The sequence below is a fragment of the Copidosoma floridanum genome, unplaced genomic scaffold (genome assembly GCF_036245765.1).
Source record: "Copidosoma floridanum isolate Cflo_tuat_1 unplaced genomic scaffold, Cflo_Japanese_pri ptg000012l, whole genome shotgun sequence".
NCBI classification, from domain to species: domain Eukaryota; kingdom Metazoa; phylum Arthropoda; class Insecta; order Hymenoptera; family Encyrtidae; genus Copidosoma; species Copidosoma floridanum.
The window spans coordinates 6,097,647-6,119,687 of NW_028321889.1; the positions used below are offsets into that span (position 1 = coordinate 6,097,647).

At 38.6% G+C, this 22,041-nt stretch overlaps 1 protein-coding gene across 2 annotated transcripts; it reads left to right on the forward strand.

Moving 5' to 3' along the window:
• The first annotated feature begins 728 nt into the window (after window positions 1-728).
• LOC106635695 (uncharacterized) lies at window positions 729-4,041 on the forward strand. 2 transcript variants are annotated; one of them, XM_014347768.2, is made up of 7 exons: window positions 729-1,078; window positions 1,764-1,829; window positions 1,932-2,027; window positions 2,108-2,257; window positions 2,327-2,869; window positions 2,936-3,019; window positions 3,112-4,041. In XM_014347768.2, the coding sequence occupies exons 1-7, from the start codon at window positions 1,030-1,032 to the stop codon at window positions 3,561-3,563; spliced, it is 1,440 nt and encodes a 479-aa protein (XP_014203254.2). In that variant the 5' UTR covers window positions 729-1,029; the 3' UTR covers window positions 3,564-4,041. The 2 variants fall into 2 exon arrangements, with proteins under 2 accessions (XP_014203254.2, XP_089446418.1); XM_089590292.1 differs by having other exon boundaries at window positions 1,935-2,027.
• Window positions 4,042-22,041: the final 18,000 nt, after the last annotated feature.

Below are 22,041 nucleotides of genomic sequence, written 5' to 3' on the forward strand. Positions count from 1 at the left end.
AAAAAAAAAAAAAAAAAGAAAAAAATCACTTCGAGGACGTGCGAGTCTTGTATGGAAGTTGTACTTACTTTTGTAATTGAAGGAAGGGAAAAAAACCATTTGCTCTTCTGTGTTGTATACTCGAAGGCTACCGAGGCAAGCTTCGTCAATTCATTCATCAATTATACGTCCAACGCAATTACAATTTCATCCAATATCATTTGAGGAGCGCAGAAGTGCTGTTGTAAATCAAGTACTTGAATCGAGAGAAAAAAAAACAAAGTTGGTTAACTACATTTTAAGGCAGTCATTCGGACAAGGAAAGAGATAAACTGTTGACTAGTGAGAGCAAGTTTTTTTTTTTCCTTATCTTGTTAAGTCGTAATAGAATCGATTAAATTTTTGTATACATAATTTTATGGCTTTTGTAGATAATGTTATATAAAATTTCAAATTTTCAAGGATCGTTGCAATTACATTAATATTTTAATTTAGAGCCTAATAAATGTCGCTTAAACCGACAATTTAATGATTGCATCTGTTAATATTTAAAATTTATCGATTTATTGTGATAATCATTAATATTTCGAAAATTATCGCAATTGATTGACATTCTTATTCAGTTGATATTCAAAAACTTAATTCAAAAGTCCCGCCCTTGCTGGTATGAGTGGCGCGCGCGACTCAAGACGTTTTATTTCTCTCTTTAGAACTTCGTGTTCTCAGCCTGTTATCGACTCTTGCATTTTGGAACAGCTTATGTTTGGCTAATCTATTTACTTATTTTGCGTGCATAAAACTTAATAAAGAAAAATTCCGATCCGCTTGAAACTCAGTGATTTAAGTGTCGTAACCAACATTTTCAGTTTATATAGTCTCGTTAAAAGTTGTTGTGCTCAAATTAATCGATTAATCGTAAAAATGCCTGCACAACAAGCAAGCTTACATTTGTAAATAAGTTATAAAATGAAAGTTGACCGTTTTAAGTGAACATTAATTTTGAATCATACTTAAGTATTTTTCAATTGTTACAACTGATATGAGCTCAAAATGACTCTAACACCAGTAGATCTAGACTCGGATATATGTTTTTTGTTTGGTGAGTTTATTGTGTGTATTTGATTGTTTATTATTATTCTCTATTATTAAATAGTTTGCGTTTTACATGTATAACACTGCACAGAAATTGATATTTTTAAATATTATATTTAAAAATCATGAATGTACAGCAAAGTTGCACGCTGTGGAAGATTGTTGTAATTGAGGTTATCTTTGTATGTTTCAAGTCAGTTGAACGATTTTTAATAGAAACTGAACGTTAGTTTGTGTGAGTTACAAACATGTATACTTGCTCAAAAAAAATTGCCTCAATCATGATATTTTTATAACATTAACAATATGCAGCTGAAAGTCAATAATACGCGATGTACACAGATTACCGGATTAACCTCAAACGACCCTCATTGCTTATTGCTCGATGCATTGCTCTAATTTTTCATATTATGTCTTTGTTCTCCAGTCCTTAACGTCACTACTCATACTTTAAACGTTTTTCCATCTTTTTTCTTCTTTAACGAGTTTTGCTATACAACAGCAATCAAAAAAGAATCACATCGTCCACAATACAATGCCGATTAATGTATGTACATGTATATATGTACATGTTTATGTGGTAGGTATAACCTCGAAAAATCGTAGCACGTAAACGTAACTTCATACGTCTAAAGTGTAAATATGTTATATATGTATGTCATGAATAGTTAAATTGAACAAACTATTTGCAGAAAAAAATAAAAACGAGGATAAGGAGCCTCCCATATACTATACGGTAGAGTCGGATGATGATAATGGTTTGTAAAATAATTTTCCAAATTAGGAATACTGTTGAGATGTTGTAATTTTTTTATTATTATTATTTTTTTTTTTTTTACAATTTTTTAACCCTTTTGTAGCAGGGCCTGCCGTTGTCAATGAGCAAAATATCTCCAAGAACCCTGCCAACGATTCGACAAACCATGAAAACAGTAACAGTAACTGTAGTACTAATGGTATGCGTCTATGTTTAAAAATAATCGCATTCGCTGTATTTTATTAAATTGTAAAATTTGGTGGAATTTTTTTCACGTAGACGCATTCACTGCTAAAAACGTAAAATCCGAAGATGTTGGCAAAAACAGATATTCCTCGAGCGTGGATGAGGAGTACTTAAGTGACGACGATAGCGACGGCGCTGCGGGAGAATCGGACGACAATGCCGATGAATCCTTGGGCTACAAGTGTTAGTAAACTAAACATTTTTACTAATGTCGATGCACGTGACATTTTTGCTAGAAAATAATTTTTGCAGTTCCCTTCGAGTACTTGAGGCAGCACTGCAACAAGTGCAACAAGTTGATAACTCGGCACAAGAATCAGAGCCTAAAAAAGTGTATGACATGTGGGTCGCAGCTGCTCTTTGAGTGTGTGATATGCAAGCGAAGGTACAAGAAGAACAGCAACATCTTCAGTCATCTGAAGACGAAATACGACTGCAGGAACAAGCCAGACTTGCACTGCTCGATCTGCGACTACACAAACATTCACAAGGGCTTCATGAAGAATCACATGGAAAAGAGGCACGCGGGTGGCGTTGACGAGCTGATATCGTGCAGCAAATGTGGCAGGCATTTCAAACGAGCCTACAATGCCGAAGAGCATGAGCTGTCGTGTGGTGGAGTGCCGTATCTCGAGTGCATGTACTGTGACTTCAAGACTACTTACAGGATCAGCTTTAAGGTGCACAACTCCCAACACATCGTTAGTCCTGAGAACGGCGCTGCTCTGGTCAATGAAAATTTCGAGGTGGTCAGTGTCGACCCACTCATGGACAATCCCATCATTTGGACTCCAGGTATTTCAAGTTTAAACATCACTTGGTTCAGATCATTTTTAGTCTTCTATTGTCTTCTTATTTTAGGTTCATCGAAAGAAATAACAAATGAAATTAGAAAAAAGACCAACAGTCAGGATGAAACTGAAAATGTCCAAATTATTGATTTAAGTGAGTACGGTATCCCAATCAAATAAAACAACCGTCACAAAATGAACATAATGAACATAGAACATACAACAAGGTAAAATATTGCTTTTCAGTCTGCCGTAACATGATTAAGATGTACTGCTACAAGTGCAAAGAGACAACGATTATAAAAAACAAAAAGCACACCAAATGCTTAAAGTGTACAACTGAACAGCTACACCAGTGTGGCTTGTGCAACAGTAAGTTTGTCACCTATCATAATATACTGCGCCACTTCAAGGATCGTCATTCCAATGACAACATAAAGAATATCTATGTATGTGGCATCTGTGAGAAGAAGTACGACAGCTTCAAGAAGCTATCACGCCACGAGACCTTCTGCTCGCGAACTCTGCGTTGTGCCATGTGTCCCTTTACAGCCAAGATGCCCAATGTTCTGAAAAGGCATTGTCAGAAGTGGCATTTTGGACCGGACAAGAATTCACATCAGCCTTGCCTGAAGTGTGGGAGGCAAAAGAGGGCCTTCAAAAGTGTGAATTCAGATTTCTGTAGTAATTGCGCGTGAAGATGAATCATGTGATCAAGTAATTGTATTACTTGGAATTTTTGTTATCTAAATTCATGGATCAGTAGAAATATCGTGTTTTTCTAGCTGTTTTCATATTTTCTTTTTTTCTTAAACACTCTGTTAACCTCGATCTTTAGACTCTTACTGCATTGGCAACTGTTGAATGCTAAATTTATGGTCAAGTTAACTCAATTTTGTAAAACAATGTGATACGGATGATGTTCCAAACACAATTTGGTTCGATCGAAGGAAAAAAGATAATGCTTTACAATTCTTACACAATCAATGGTATTCGATGGCCAGATTTATATTAAAATTTTTCTGTTAACATTATCATTAATGATAAATACAAGAGCAAGGTCATGCACAGCTCATGATAAATATTTTTCCCTAAATGATGAGTGCCATTATAGATTTATTTAAAAACCATGTGAAAGACCAACAGGTACAATAAAACTTGAGCTCGTTAAACCAACAGCCATCCCTTTTTTTTTATCAACTGCAACTCGCAACTCTTAACCTTGCCCCTTCAAGTTCCCTTTGTTAGATTCGCCAAAAGAAAAATCCCGTCGAGTCGTGTTCACCCTGGGACGAGCAAAATAATATACACGTTGGGTACAAAACTCTACTGCCGAGCGCAAGGTGCAGATCGTTACCAAACAGGACGGCGCGAGCTCTTGCGCTTCCGTAAAATTGCAGGTCTGCCGAGCCATTTGACTTGTACGACTTCCGGCGCGTGCTCTTGCAAAAGTACTCCCGAAGAAAAGAACAGGTGAAAACAATACTTACCGATCTCTTGGACGATTTGCATGCCAGAAAAATCAAGGACTCGCTCGCTTGTGTTGGGTAGGTATAGATGATGTTTTCTTTTTCTTCCCCTAAATTTACGCTTTATAGACCTTTGTATACCGAACACAGTACATGACGCCTTTACGGGGTTGCAGGCTCACACGCACCATCCTTTAACCTTTCAGTCACGCTTAACCCCTCCATTCATGAACATTCCAGCGCGTGCGGTTGTTATGGAAAATTATCATGTATAAAAACAAGCTCGAGAGGAACAAGAGAATAAAACCTCCCCGGTAGCGGTAAAGGTAGTAGTTGTAACTTACATTACAGGGTGTATAGGTACACTTTGACGAATGATTCTCGTGTTTGTTTTTCCAACGCGGATAGGTATACTTACTTGATTATTCCCGCGAGCTGCGGAGCTTTAGTATTTCTTTCTTCTCTCCTGGCCTTAGGTACTTGCGTGTGCGAGAACATAAAAGAAAACAAGGTATGCACACACCTGTTGGTGATATACCCAAGTATACGAGGTCGGTCGTGCTCAGGGTGTCGAGAACTGCAACGTTGGGGGTTTGCTGAAAAAGTGCGAAACTGCGGTAATTTTCACCACACGCGGTGATTGCTCTGCCTCGAGTCCGATGTATTCTCTCTTTTTTGTGCAGCTCGTAGGAAATCGCTTGTTTGTTTAGGCTTTGTACCTGTAAGGGCGAGACGTACTTTGCAAGTAAATTTGCCTGATACCGATTTTTCATTTTTTTTTTTAGGTACATGTTTATATATTATAGTTGAAGGTTTTTTTCAACGAAACGATCGGAATGGCATAAATTTTCAATTAAAATCCATATAACTCTTTCTTTTCGAACCAAAAATTCAAATGGTACATACCTTTTTCCTTTCGATGGACGATAAACCGGTACATTTGATAAATCGGATTAAATCGTTCGTTGCGCGTGTGATAAAATCAACAATGGGTGTGGACATCGCCATTTGTACTTTATTCGAGCAAATAAGTAATTCATCCAACGGACGCATTGATTTCTGCGCGTATATCGAACGGAAGTTACGTGAAATTTAGCACCTGCGACTCGTTGCATATATATTTATATGTGTGGATGCAGCGCGCGGTTAACGTATATTTATGACATAAACACGGGCGAAAAAAAATTTCGTGTCATTGGCTAATTAATTCCAAACCGAGCGTGTACAAGTGAATTAATTATACGCGCAGCGCTCGATTGTTGACGTGTGGAAGCGCACCTCTTGTCAAGTTTAATTTTAGTCGGAAATTCTGTATACGTTACGTATATGATGGATAAATTTGGTTGGATGTAATGTATGATATCATCCGAAACGAATTAACGGTCTGCACGTGCGATATTGAATTAAATGACTTTAGAGGTGAGCTATACGTGTAAGTACTATGCATATTATGTAAGAAAAAATTTTGAAGGAAAAAGGCTCAAGTACATAATAGGGCTCTGTTTATTTACGGGGAATGCAAAACACACCTGCTGTATGAAATTTATATGGATTAAAAAAAAAAGGGGGGGTTATATTGCGAATTATTAATGCATCTTACCTATGTGCGCTTCGGGGTGGATTTTGTCGTTAATAACTCAGTGATACTTGACAATATTTTCACGTAAACGAGGTAATGATAATTAATGCACGAATAATTATTTAAAATTGTTATTACACCTACGGGCATTCGCTCATATGATTACAAAACATCCTGAATGTACTTTTCTTTAAAATACACATCATCGATGACTACGTGAGTGTATAACACATATGTACGCGGTAGTAGGTACGTACAACACGAGCTTCCAACATTAAGTCATTTCAATTTTTCTCGCCGATGTCTCTCTCCCGGTATTAAATTTTACGATGCATCAAGAGTCAAATTAGTGAGGGAAAACTCGTTTCTGAATCACATAACGTCAATACGTCCCTGTCTCTCGTCATAACTTTTTCCTTCTCCGTCTTCGGAATATAATACGTCCTCCGACGAAATTTTTTTACGATTATTAGTATACATAAGTTCGATATTTCGTGTATGATAGAAGGGACTTTCTTGTGCTTTTACACGTGTATCCCGATGATGGCTGTAAAATACCCTTGACGACTATTAAACGTCGCTGTTACTTTTTTTTTTTTTTTTTTTTTTAATTCACGCCGATGGTAAAAAACTTTTTACGATGGATCGATTTAATTTGGATTCCTCCCGGCATTCCCGAAATACTTATCCAACGGCGGGAGCGCGATGAAACGCGCCGCGAATTAACATGCGGATCGGGGAAGGGAACAAAGAAAGTCCCGTCGCTGCTAAAATAAAAGTCAACGCAGATACCTCCGATCGATCCCCGAGAAGCCGCGAGTCAATCACCCACGCGTTAAGTACACGTGAATTGGCGCGTACACGCGGGCATGAGCCGTTTATTGTGTACGAAAATTACTATTTTCTAGCACCGATGGTGAATAAATTATTTTGGAACTAGTAGTAATTTTTTTATTCGTTATCAAAGTGTGAAATTACATACCTGTACTGCAGTTTTTTTTTTTTTTTTTATGAAACAGTCCTATCCTTTCGAGCTTTCATTCGATGTGATTTTTTTTTTCAAATCAATGATGCAAGAGTTTGTCGGTGATGAATCGTCACCTATACTAAATTACAAAATTACGTAAAATACGCCGCTTGTTATTAACACAAACTATAACACCATAATGAACTTTTTCACCGCCAACAAAACTTTCCAATATATTCATGAAAGAACAAACAATTTCCCCTTACGTAAATCGGCACTAGTATTTGAAGAAGAAAAAAAAAAAGTCAAGAAAAACATCAGCTTCGGATGATAGAGCAATCGCCTCTTCTTCTCGCGCGAACGCGTGACGGCAAAAAATATTAAACCCTCCTAATTATGCCACTTAATTTTTTTTCTCAACTCGTACGCTCGTTTTAGATAACCCCGCGGATTATTTCCAGCGTATCGGTGCGCTACTCGTTATATATATATGTCACTTTTTCAAGAGAAGAGATTTCGACCAGCAGCAGCGCACGTTCATTTGCGAGAGCAATTTTATCTCAACAAAAAAAACCTCCATAAAAGACGCATACCTTTATTAGCTACTAAAAAAAAAAAGCCCACTATATCCATATCGAAGTAGGTGAATGGTTAAAGTATACAAAACGCATGGGTGTAGGGGGCGACTAAAATAACAGTGGCAGCACGCGTGCCATAATAGAAGTGGATCATAGCACCGCAACCCAAGTATAAATATTGGGGACGGCATCTATATACTCACCGATTCTCCCATTATATCCATTACATCAGCCCGAGTATCGAAGGTCCGTAGCTATATAGAAGAAAAAATAATACTCACCATCATCCAGAGGCATGCTCTAAAGTAAAAATATATATATATAAGCATACACCCGAGTGCTGTGCAAAATAATTGTTTATCGAACTATAAAGGTATCCGTATGGAGCACCGGGGCAAATTGAATGGCTTTCGAACGACCCGGCGTAAGTGAAATTGAACCAAGAACAGCGCCATCGATTAAGTTCAAATCACCAGCCCAGACGTTCCTACCCAGCTTATAGAATGGAGAGAAAAAAAAGGTGGGTGGGGGGGGGGCAGCGCATGATAAATATAAACTATACTTTTCAGTGTCCTGCAGATATACACCCCCATTGTTGCGTCCTTTGTCCGCTACGCCCCTTCGCTATGTACAACATACACACACATATGCAGCTTAATGCCCGAAATCACGCAGTTTCCGACAGTACAACACACGGTGGCCATCGCTACATCGCCTGGAAATTGCATTTTGCGGGGGCGCACGAGAATCCGGCCATTGTGTCCCGTGGTCGGTACATGCGTGTGTATATATACATATATACGTATAGGCTACAAGGGGCGTAAAGGACATCACAGTTGTACCTATATACTTGTTTAACGCAGTGTGTGTAGGGATTGCGCTCGGGAATCGAAAGCAAATGACGCTCGACGACCTCTGCGGATGTACCTATGTATATACTCGTGTGCAAATGGATTTGATTGAATCTGGGAAATTAATGTGCGCGGCGGTGAGTGTATACTTATGCGAGTGGTTGTTGCGATGAAATTGTGCGGTACGTATATTATAGGATACGCTGCACTATCGTAATGCCTAGATTTTGGCAATGTTGTTTGAGAATTTGGGATCGAATATAGTCGCTGGACTACGTGAAATGGGTGAATATGATGTAGGTAGGTAGGTAGGTATACTATTATATATATATATACTATATATATACTATATATATATAGGTGGGATATTTGGAAATGTTGAATCATCGAGTTTGATGCAGTGAAACCTTTTTTTTTTTTTTTTTTTTTTTTTTTTTTTTTTTTTTCCAATGTCTTTTCGTGCGTCAACGCGCAGTCTGTGCTGTTGTTTTGCTCTCGAGCGCCTTGATAAGCTGGGCCCAATGTAACAGCCTAAAATGTTGCATCATTAGACTGTGTCATTAGTCTGCGTGTGTCATTTCCCAACACGAGGCTCTCCACTATCAATCGTTACGTCGATGGTAAAATATTCTGATGCAATTTTCGTGCTTTTTAAGTTTTTACACAAGGGCCAGTGTGAAAAACATCTTTTCCAATCATATCGTACACATTTTTTTTTTTTTTTTTTTTTTTTTTTCTTGCGAAAGTTTTGCCCACTCACCGGAGTACATTGTTTTCGAACTCGCCTGATTTTGATAGCAATTGATGTCCCTTGGAAAAATCGTTGATGTTGGGTTTTTAACAGGATGCCACTGGAAGGTCATTTTCTTTATTTAGCTGTATTAAATACTTGCAGGTTCCTATACCGAGTCTCGTGTTTTTACAGTGACATGAATACAGAAAAATGAGCCACAATATACGGTAATGATAATAAATTAGTGATTAATCTAATATTTCATGTGTCAAACGGTAATTCATTTTCTTTCGTTACGATGCTAATTGAATCAGTTCCCTATTTCTTTTGTTGTCAAGATTTGAAGCAGGTTTGCAAGTATATTTATATGGATGATTTTTTTAAATACTCAAGGGTTATTCCCAAGCTCTGTACCACTAAAGAAAACGCATTTAAAATACACTTGTACGGATAAAATAAAAAATTAAATTTCTTCTCTTGTCATAAATTCAAAACATTGTTCAAGTGCGAATAGTTATAAAAAAAAAAAAGAAAAAAGAAAAGTGGGGCGTGTCAATATATAACATCGCTGTAAAAACGTTTTGGATAAGCCCCACCAATCGCTAAAATAAATAATTAAACTACGAAAAAAAAGGTCGGTAATCCGAGCGTACCTAATTACTCCCGAGATAACGCACGCCCCTGTGCATTATTATCTTTGGCGTTTACGAAATAACGAAGCTACAATCTCCCGACGAGAAATCCCCGAAAACATTTTACGTTGTACGGATGCAAACGCGATTATCCGCGTCTATTGAAAAAACAAAACCACCAGCATCGGCCATTACTCCCCGAGCCACGAATTTCACGATACATTGGAAGCCAAAATCGCGTGCACCAACAACAGCTTCGAATATCTTATACGCGTGGATGTCCATAAAAGCCGAGATTTTCCTTTTATTCGCGAAGAAAAATGAAAGACAACGTCTGGAAATTCTCGTGGGGTAAAGGAGGAGGAGAAAAAGTTTGTTCTCCGTCCTCCTGCGCGTATAGACAAATCCCCTACACTGTGCGGATTATACCACGGAGGGGGAGAAAGAAGCGGAAATAAGCGGTGAATCACGAAACAAACGATATGTAAATCCCCCTTTTTTTTCCGCGGGAAACGATCGATAGTTGGAGCAACGACACCATCCCGATAGAGTTTTCGTTCCATGCTATTACGCGTACTTTGGTGTACTTTACGCGCCATTGGGTGCGATTCATGAAAATTGCAGAAAATAGAGACGTGTTTCGGTAATCGTGGCAGGTGAAGACACGAACGAAAAAAAAGACGCGTCAGACATCACACGCGCGCGTTGTTTTTTGTTTTTTTTTTTTATTTCAAGCATAGGAATGAAGAATAATGCGAGAGAGCAGCTGTACGGCTGGGAATCGTGAAAAAGGAGAGACAAGCGTGTACGTGTAATATCACGGGAGATGCAAAACCCCCCGGTTCGAGGAATAAGCCGGAGATCCCTATCTGCTCTCCTGGACTCTCTCTCTCTGCGTTATGTATTAGGTACGTTATAGTCACAGCGAGGAATACCTACATTATGTACGAGGCTCGAGGAAAAATATTAATAAGCCACGTCTTGGCCATATTGTTGAAAAATTAATTATCCCCCGCGAGAGACCCGATGCGCGGATATTTATATCTCGTACTCGCGACAAACAACTATTAGTTTAAAGGGGTTTCGCGCGTGACTTTTTTCTTTCATAGAATTAACAAGTTGGTGTCGCATCTTTCTTCGGCATCTCACAACGCGCTACTCCGTGCAGGTATAAAAAAGACGTTACGGATGTTTTGATACTATACTGTAGCGCGCGTGTGACAAAACGACGTCACTTTACGATCGATTTCCCGTCCGGGGCTGGAAAAATGTTTTTTTCCCTCCCCCACCTACACACAGTGGAACAAGAAGAGCTCGAAAAAGCACACCACGGTGGCGCGCACCTATAAGCTCTTGTGTGGCGAGAGCAGCCTCGTTTGTACTGAAAATATTATTACACTGCAAAGGGTGTTCCGTGCCATACGTTCTTGCACAAGGGAGGGTCCAGGTGAGGTGAGAAAAGTACAACCACACGATATACACGCGATGTGTCGTTTCTTCGAAATTTTTCCAGTCCTCCCTCTGTTTAATCCGTTTTTGAAATAATATTTTTCAACCTCCCCAGTTGACTTTTACACGATATACGTCAGTCACTCATTAGTCGTGATCGAACTTCAATTCTCGCGGGTGTACCGATAGTGCCTATATATACATCCGTATCAGCGACGCTAGTATTCGTGAATACATCCGAGTGTAGGTGCAACATGTTTTATATGCTGCACGTACGAGCGAGTCCATAAAGTATGAAAAAAAAAAAAAAAAAAGAAAGAAAAAAAAGATAAAAGCCCCCGCCCTTGACTTTTTCTCTCGACTCCGTAGCAAAGCACATCTGTCCCCGAGTCTTCTTTCACTTTTACGACCTCTTGCTCTCTAATCTCTCGCTATCTATCCACCGTGTGTTTTACACATATACACCAACAAGGAAGACCACGCCCCCTCGCCGTGCACAAAGGGAAGAAAAGTCGTAAAAGAAAAACAAAAATCTTTCATCCCCCATGCACGGTTTCCACGCACTTTCACCCGTGTATTTTCTTATGCGTTTTCGAGTAGCCGTGCAGTGCGCGGTCGTAAAAGAACTTATGCGAAGTATAAGGTGCTTCGTCGACGCGGAACTATTGATTTACCGTATGTGCCCTTGTATCTCTAATTGCTCCTTTTTTTTTTTTTTTTATTTCTATATGTCTCAAGAGCTTGCCTTTTTATTCTGCCTCTCCCACGCGCCTCATGGAATATTAGGTGTACACTTTTTTACGACCCGCAGACACGAGTGAGCCTGTGGTACGCGTCCTGAATCCCGGAGATAGCCGTCTCTGGTGGGTGTAATCGAGTGTTCAACAGCAACGCGGAGGATACGATACTCTCTCTTTTTTTTTTTTTTTTTTTTTTTCTTACCACGGGCCCAAAGTGCAACTGCCGCTTTGCGCCCTTGAAATCACTTTGGGCCCACGGGCGCAAAATTGCACTTTGCGCCCTCGGTAAGAAAAACATTATACGCGGCTCGGGCACCCTTTGGGCGCTCATGTTTGTACTTTGTGCCCTAGTGACGTAATGTACCATATTATACGCGTACGATGTATTTACGGCGTCGTCTCTATTATTGGAGTCCCGTGTAAGAAAGCGCGTAGCTCGTAAAATCGTATCGATATGTGCGGGTATATACATTGGTACAGCTTCCACGGGAGACCCGCGGCTCGTGATGCACACGTGTTCGTAGTTAACGAGTATATATGTGTACACGCGTGAGTCGGGATGAGCGCCAAACGGGGGCTAAGTGGCCTACCGCATTTGAGGAGATGATGCGCGAGTACTACTGACACATGACGTCCATCGACGGTTTCGGGTAATTCGAGAACTTGGCGCCTTTCGGTACTTGTATGAGAAATCCGAGGCTTTTCGTTTTATCTGGTAAAAGCGTTGGAAACTTTACGGATTTTTCTGTGAATGATGTTGATTTTTTTTTTTTCTTCTTTTTTATATTTATTGTACAGTCGAAACGAGAAACATCCACACCGCGACATACGGCACTCGGGCACGAAACCACACCTCGTCATCTTTTATCCGTCACAATCTTACACTCATACTTCGTATGTATATATATGATTATATTACATTTTAACCATCTGTCTCTGCTGGATTTTGCGTTTGTACAAAAACATGCATTTTTGTATTTGTTTGAAATAACATTTTTTTGTTTGTTTAATAAAGTTTGAAATAACAGTTGAAAACAAAATTTTGATTGTTGTATACGAATCGGCGTGCTACTTCAAGCAAAGACTAATAATGTGTCCTACGAGATAAGTGATACGAAAGCAATTGAATGAAGAAAATGAGAGTCTTGATGGTAATACCATACGTTTTATCTCTCTTGTACCTCGCGTATTTTCAAATTAGGTACATGGTATACTGCTCATAATCAACGTACACATTTGCCAATGCCAAATTTTGTACCAATTGCGGAGGCTTACCTTGATTTATTAATTTGTCATTTCACACGTTAAACAAAAAAACCTCCCTGCCAAAAAACGTTTTATTTTTTGCTCGTAAGTATGTACTTTGCACGTATGCTGATTTGCGAGCGAGAAGGTCCTCGCGAGGGTCTATATAGTACTCGGTTAGGGAAGACGAAGAAGAAGAAGAAGAAGATGATGAAAGGAGGATGAAGAAAAAAGAGGAGCGAAGGCGCGAGAGAGCGAGTGTGAGGGGAACAAGGGTCTGACAGGCTCGTTGCCGGTGTTATTTATCGGTTATGTCGGCGCATCTCTACGCGCGAACTCTATAAATATATACGCGCAACAGCAGTGAGAAGGGCAGCCAGGGACTGCCAGGAGTACGGAAAATTAGAGAGAGAGAGAGACAAAGATGCGAGATGATGCTGCTGCGTGCCTTACCATTTTTTCCCCCTTTTTTTAGTACCCCCAACCCCCTGGAAACACTTTTTTTCTTCTCGCACTTTTTTTTTTGTATAATATGAATATGTACATTTTTTTTTTTTTTTTTTGTATTGCATAATGTACTCCCTATAGTGAAAATTTCACAATTTGCGTGAGTAAACAAGATTTTCACTGGTGAAAAATAATGAAAAAATCAGGGTTGTTTATTCACGCTTACTCGATGATTACAATTACAAATATTTATCGGTAATCCAACGAATAATCTTGATCCGTATAAAGATAATTGTACAACCGATACACATTATTTCAAATGGTACCGTCAATCAGTCAGCAAACAGAATTAAAATGGTGAAACGTTAATTTGGTAGAAATAGTGAATATTCACTAGTTCAAAAAAGTTGGCAATACACAACTTTGAAATAATAAAATCGACCGTTTTACTGTTAAAATAGTGTACATTCACAATGTTACAGTATATATGCATATCATGCACCATTTTGCAAAAATTGTATACTTACCACTTTTAGAGAGTATAGGATCGCGCACAATGGCATTTCGTCTCTCGCGAGCGATTTATCGCCGACAGCGTCCCCATGCAAATTAATAACGACTCGCTTACAATGTACAAGTGTATGTATAATATAACATTCGTCATTCAAGTCCATCGAGAGAGAGAAAGGACTCCGAAGTAAGTTATATCGACGATACGCCCACGCGGACACGCTCGTAACGCGTGGATTTATTGAATAAACGCTCAGTGGTTATACCTATACCGATCGATTATTGCGCTTGTGAATGCATGCAAACAAACAGCATACGAGTGATCAATGGATTTTTTTTTTTTTTTTTTTTTTTCGTAAAAAAAAAGTAACAAAGGAACAATCCTCATGTGCTCGGCAGTGTGGCACGAGTATTTATTAAACTCACGGGTCGTGTCAAGATGAAAATTTTGAGAGATACATGTATAACACTGGCAATGGCCTTTTGCACATATAGATGTATCCAATTTGACGACGCTGATGGTACGGTTTCCAAAAATCCGAAAAAAAAAAAAAGAATCATTCCCCTTGCACAGCGAGTCGTCGCCCTTATTGCCCCTCTCTCGAATCAAGCCATCAGCGCGACGGCGTTGCGTATTACAGTGTACACGCCCCTCTGGGCTTGAACAAAAAAAAAAAAAAAAAAAAAAAATAGATCAGCACCACGCAATCTCCCTCAGCGTGACAGTAGCAGGAGCAGATTTACTCGCCAGGTCCCAAGAGGCTGAAACGATGCGTCTCTATATATGTATATTACATACGCACGAATAGCGCTCCCCGTGGACAGTGCATGGTGTTACTTGTGTACTCGCGAAAATGACAAAGTTTGTATGTACCTATGTATATATAGGTACGGGGGCTCGTTTGTGCTTTTAATCGTTTTCCATCTGGACGCCTTGTTTTTGCGTTCGCGGTACGAGGGGGTACTGATGACCGGCTATTTGTTATACCATATGAGTCTGGGAGGATGATTTTTTTTTTATATTTATGGAGCCTGAGGGAAAACATCCGCACGTGCATGCAGATGTCGGTACATTGCGGGTATTGGTCAGGTGCAAGTGATGGGAGGGGATAGAAGAGTCGACGCCAGCGTACGTAGTGGCGATAACAGGAAAGCTGGGGTACCAAATGACTGTCATTTTTGCTTAATTAAGGAAAGAATAACAGTATTTTGTCAAATTTACAGATGTTATCATCACATAAGGTAAAGTACCCTGTATTCGGACAAAAGTGTTGTTCGGACCTATATCCGGACAGCAGCGATAATTACATAATTTTTTTACAATTTCTGAATGAAAAAATTTATTTGTAATCTACAGTATCGAATTGATTTAGGATAGTTACAACATCCGTCGAATTAATTTGATAATTCATTAAAAGAAATGTTTTTTCTTGCAAATCGAGGTTTTTTGTGTTTGGCTGCTGTCCGGAAATTAGATACTACGGTTCAAACTGTACCCCATATTCGGACACACAAAACCCAGCAATTCACTTGCTTACAAGTGCAAAGAAATGGTTATACTATGTAGTAAAATACAATAATAATTTGTTTTTTGCATTTGTTTAACAAATTAAAGCCATTAAAGTAAAATATGACTGTATATAAAGATCTGCCATAACCTCATTTTCTCAATGTTCACGACTGTCCGGATTATGGTCCCTACGTCGTAACGGGACCTATATTCGGACTATTTAGAAATGCATTGTCCGAATATAGGGGTTTTGAGATTGAATCTTTATAATTATTTTAAACAATGATCACACGGTCACAAAGAACTTTTCTTTTTTTTAAGTGACAGAAAAATTACTTTATTATCTATATGTCAACCGCCTTTTTCGCAAAAACAGCTAATTTCTTTGTGAATTTAGAAATAGTGGATTACCTAAAATTGTGTCCGAATAGAGGGTACTTTACCTTATGCATAAATAGTATCAATATTATGAAATTGCAGTTACACAAATGTAAAAAAATGAACTATTTGGTGCCACGAACGGTTGTAAAATGTTTGAATGTAACAACATACTTATTAATAAAGCCTCGTTAGTTTTCGATCCAGAGCATACCCTCAAAAGCAGACGGCAAAAAGAAAGATAAATACGCGAAATAAGACATGATCAATTGTGATTTCTATTATTTAAACGTTTATGAAATATGGATGTAAGAAAGTGCTGTGTTGTTCAGTGTAACAGTAGCGCAAAGACGGATGGAGTAAAATTACATAAATTTCGATGATTATTCAACTGTAAAAAAAGGTAATTTTCATGCGCATTGCAACTTAGAAAATTTTCTAATAATCTGAATAAAACGTACATGCAGATTAACTTTGTAGGGAGCTGAAGTTACCGATCGTGGTCTGCCTTATTACGATGGCACTTGTCAAACTGCTAACTCCTTGTAATTTCTTGCTAAAAAGTTACACGAAGAGAAAAAATTAAAAAATCCAGCTAAATGATATAACGTATAGGTATTTTAGTTGCTCAATTACATATAACAATGACGATCTGTGTGGGGCAAAACTTACTACGTTAGTTCTTTACTGTACAACTCGCACTAGTAAAATGTTGTCTGCTGCGGTCGTACGTTATATACTCAACTATTTATTCCTTTGCACTTTGCATTTTTTTTTTTTTTTTTTTTTTTTTTTTTTTTTTTTTTTTTTTTTTTAGTATTAGAGTGTCAAACTCTCGATCATGAAGATGACTATGGTAAGAAAACGTAAGACTTTCAATTATGTTCAAATTTATAAATCACTTGTGATTTTTTTTATAAAAAAGTGAAAATTCAGTATTGAAAAAAAAAATTTAACTAAAATTAATTTTTTATTATTCGATTTTTCTGTATAGTGTATTTTCATTGCAGTGCCCTAACAGGCGGAGTATATTAGGATAAAAATAAAATATTTCAAGCACATTTCGCTTTTAAAATGACATTTTTTATTTTTTTTTCTTTACAAATTATAGCTAAACAGCGACCATAAAAAAAAATGATTATAAAAAACATTATAATATTGCTTAGCATTTAAAAAATTTCGTTTACTTAGTTACTGTTCTAGAGCAAAGCATCGAAAATTGTATTCTTTATTTATTTAATGCACTTTCTGTAGTGATAGAAGGAGGTATTTTCTTCATACTGTCTTGAGTGTGCAAAGTAAAAACAATGATTGGTGTCCGTTTCTACGTGGTTGACCTTGATACCCTCAAAACTTAAAATTTTATGTTTCAAAGTTAGTTCGATTAGATTAGCTTTTATGGCAATGGTCCCATCTGTATCCAGCACCTTGACTTTGACATGAATGACCTGTCCTCCCACAACAAAAATTATAAGTTTAGTTATACACAAATTAAAAAAATTAATGATGTTTTGACGGATATCAAAATAACAACTGCACATTCGTAAATTTTTGCTTAATAGTTAGTTGTCATAATAAATGAAAAAAATTAATAAAAGACCTATGTAGCGTTACTAAATAAACATTATAATGTAACTTGATTTTTTTTTTAATTCCTGTAGTTTTTTGACGCAAAGCATACAAAATAGTATTTTTTATTTGTATATGCACTTTCTCAAGTGATTAAAGGTAGTCTTTTCTTCATACGTTTCTGCGTAGGCAAAGTAGAAGCAGTGCTTGGTACGCGTCTCCAACTGGTTTACTTCAATTTTTCTTGAATCCAATGATGAGTTTTGAAAATCTAATTCGGTCAAATTGGCTTTCATTACCACAGTCTCACTTATTTCCAGCACATTGACTTTGACATGAATTATCTAACATGAACTGTCATTTATCTGTTTCTTTTTTCCCTTTCTTAAAAAATCTCTACAAGAGCGACCATTCACACAAATACAACTATCTAGGAGGAGATAAACGAAGGAGGGTGTAAGATAAGAAAAAAAAAAAAAAAAAAAAAAAAAAAAAAAAAAAAACATTGTTTAAGTTGAATCGAGAGAAATAAAGAGGGAAAGGGACATGCACATAAGAACGGAAATTCGATATCCGTACGGTCGGTACGGTTTTGTATACATAGGTGCGTTATTTCCTTCTTCCACTCACGTCCTCGCAAAAATCCACGAGAAAACACGCGCGAGAAACACCAAGGAGAGATTCTATCTGCCCAGAATTATGTCTCTATTAGATTCAAGACTGTTGTTCCCTCTCTCTGTTGGCTGGTTGTCTGTGTACCTAATATATACAGAGAGCAAACCAATGACATATCACGCGAATTACCAGCAAAATGCAACAAGACTGACAAGGAAAGACCAGTGATGCTCTGCGCGAAAATGAACCATTTCGAGGGGATAGTTGTACAGAGTTGATTTACCATTCCTCTTGGGTTGTTTTGGTATTATGCGTTTCTTATAACGACGGCTAGCAATCACACGTATAGCGTTGCTAGAATCATAACTCAATCAATATGAATGTACAGTTTTTTTTTTTTTTTTTTTTTTTTTTTAATTTTATTCTTCGTCTCTTTTGTCCGACTCGGGTACAAGTGATTAATTAAAAATGATCAATTGACTCCCTGCGCGACGCTTTTACGCGCGTATTATCACGTTGTATGGCCGTGAGTCAGGACCCGGTCTACATTATGTGGATAAGATCGGATCTCTCTGCCATGGGTGTATCATATCCGCGTCTGCGCCCTTATTCGTCATTAAACCTCGTTATTTTAAATTCCGCCTAAACACGTCTCCTTTTCTTTGTCTTTTTTTTTTTTTTTTCTACGCCAACATAAATAACGCGCGCACACACGCGCTCTACTTTTCCGAAAAAAAAAAAAAAAAAGGGACCAGCGTCCGCGCACTATCTCACCGAAAAATCTCACCTGTGCAGTGCACGCGGTTATCTAGCTCCGTGCAGCGCTTCCTTTTCACCGAAACTGACCCGCACCTCTACCCTCCCCCCGAACGCGCGTACACGAGCGCGCGTTGGCCAAAGTGCGAGAACCAAGTCAGAGACAAATAAAAGCGAGGAAGGGACATAATGCAACGCAGTTAGCTATACATGCGAGGAGATGAAGACGAGGGCGACATCCCGAACGGGCCCAAGTTGGCGTAGATTTTTCTGGGAACGAAGCGAGAGGGGCCTTTTTGTTTGTGGGAAAAAAAAAAAGAAACAGAAACGGAGTTAGAGAAAAAAATCAGGGACCAAGCGCTGCGGGACTGTGTTTACGTATATATATATATGTATTAACGGGACCGGTGACAAAAAAAAAAGAAAGAGCGACAGATTTACGAGCGGCCGGTGCACGCGCCAATCACCACCATCACCGGCGGACCTCTTGTTCTAACCCCGAAAATAAATACGCGGCCACGGGGTGTGTGAGTTAGCGAACGGAAGGCAGACCCGGATGCCTTTAGGTAATTTCGGCCGATTTACGGGGACGCGCTTGGTTCGGGCGGTTTTTACGCTCCTCCGCCCCGGCGGATCAAATTGCGAGCAGACGGTGGAAATTGCTCCGGTATTGTCTTGATGAAATTCTACGACATTGGACGCACACGTCCGAATACCCCTTGAATAGCACACGCGCAATGTACCATCGAACCGCGTCATTATCTACTCGAGATTTTTTCGGCCGTGGTACATAATGTCCCGATTGAGCCATCGATCCCCCTTACACCCGGCACTTTAATTACAGCTACGCACAGGCTTTCTGGTTTAAATTAACTGGGTTGGGATTTTCGGAAAACTCGTCACTCGCGCCAGAAGCTCGTATTCGGATGTAATGGGCCCTCGATTGATTCATATCCAGCCGTGATGCACGAGAGTCCCCCGAACCGCGTGTCTGATCTATCCTCTCTCTCGAAAGCCATTAATCTCCTGCACTTAGGTAGACTAAAAGGTACACGCTTTGCCCTCCTCCGGTTCACATTGTTCCCGCGTCGGGTAATATTCTCCCTCGTTGAAAAACACCTCGACTTTCCACCGGCCACGGGTTTTCCCCCCGTTGACTCGGCCGCGCGCTCTCCAGCCCCCATTAAGCGCCAGGGGGTCCATTTTTTCCCGAACGGAGAAATGCCTCACTCCCACCGAGGGCTCGTCCCGGAGAGATGTATGGGGCGTGCGCGCCCCTCTATTATGTTCCCGTGGCTCACCTGGACGACGAGCGCGTGGGTTGTGTCTCTGATGGGGCTGAAACGGACCCCTACTCGTCGCCATCATCATTATCATAAGCAGCAACAAAGGCACCGGCATTGTTGGGACGAGAGAAGTGGCGCTTTCGGAATTGCGAGTCAAAACGTTGGTATGGGGGAGTGCTGCTACTTCTCTCTCTCTCTCTCTCTCATTTTCTGTGTGTTACTTAGGCCTGTCTAGAGCTTTTCGATGTCCAATTGTCTTCTGTTGCTTTTCGAGGCTCTGTACTCTCGATATTCTGGAGGATTTTTCATTTTTTTGGGTACAAAGCTCTAGTGTGATAATATCATGTGAAACTTCACACCAGACTTTTAAATTAAAGTTCTATAGTCGTAGAAAAAAACTTTACTTTTTATTGCCGATGAAAAAAACAACAACGTGACATTAATTAAACTTACCTTTATTAGAAACGAGTTTGAGTAAAACGTAAAACAGAGCCAAGAAAATTATCTACATAAGTATTACCAACCCATAAGCTGATTATCTACGTAATCCCTGGTAACCATTTCACTCAAACGTTTGAGAAATTTTCTTACGGTTTTTTGTTTTTTTTTTTTTCATTTTTTTTTTGCAACAAACTACTTTGGAGCGTGTGATTTGTGGATGTAACTTTAGCTGAAATTCATCACCTACTGTTAAAATTTTGAAAAAGTTTCATCATCCAAAAAAAAAAAAAAAAATTGTAAAAAATTATGTTCTTATTTATAACTATGTTTACTAAAAATCCAATTTATCACTAATGGTCACTATAAATAACACACATTTATAACCGTTTTAAACGATCAATAATGATTCTTGAAATAAAAGAATAAACTTATGTTTAAAAACGACTTAAGTTGAATTACATTAGAATATTGGGGTGTTCACATATTTTGAACTTCATTCTAAAATTTCATTATGAAAGAAAAGAAAAATAAAAAATCAGTTGATACGGTTAATTCCACTAAATCTCATGTTTTTTTTTTTTTTTCCATACCAGTATTTTAAAGGATACTTGGTGAGTACATACAAGTAACGCCCAATGTTCTGAAGCGGTAAACGAATAATTTACCAACGCGCTGTAATGAGCCCGTAAGTAGCCATACTTAGAAGCTTGAATGCTCCGGGCAAGTATACTCCAGTAATCAAGCTATTTGTATAAAAATGTGTGATCGCTGATAAATATTCATATACAAATTGGAAAAAATAAATATTATGTAATAATGCACGTGCGTTCGCGTAAGTACATTGCACACAAAAGTGTGTAAGTGCGTAATGCTCTCGACTATTCGTTGGGGCTATGCGGTTAACCACAAGAGCGTATGGGTCGCCTCGTTTATTTGGCCTATTGTGCATCGAACGAGTGATGATGTATTCATAAAATAGGGTAAGTATCACTTGTGTATGCTGCACCACAGGAACACAGTCAAACGATTGGAAGTAAATAATATCGGCCGTAGAACATAACAATGAAAGATTGTTTACTCTTCGCTTTGGGAATCACTATTTGTTAATTATAACTTTATTTTTTTTTTATTTTACAATATCATTGCAATTTACAGATGAAAAACAATTTCATACTCTTATCAAGTAACAATGTCGTTTTCCGTGGGTCATTGGCAATTTCGATAATATAATGCAGTCCCAAAGTAGATCAGATTTTCTGGAGGTCGAAATATCTCGATGATGTCTTGAAAAATCCATTTTGTTTCACGAATAGCCAGCCTGGCAATACTTATTTGTAAAGTATTTTCAAGGCAATTGATTATGAATTTTTCGGGACTTTCGTTACTCATATAAACAATGATACTGTGCACATGTGTAATAG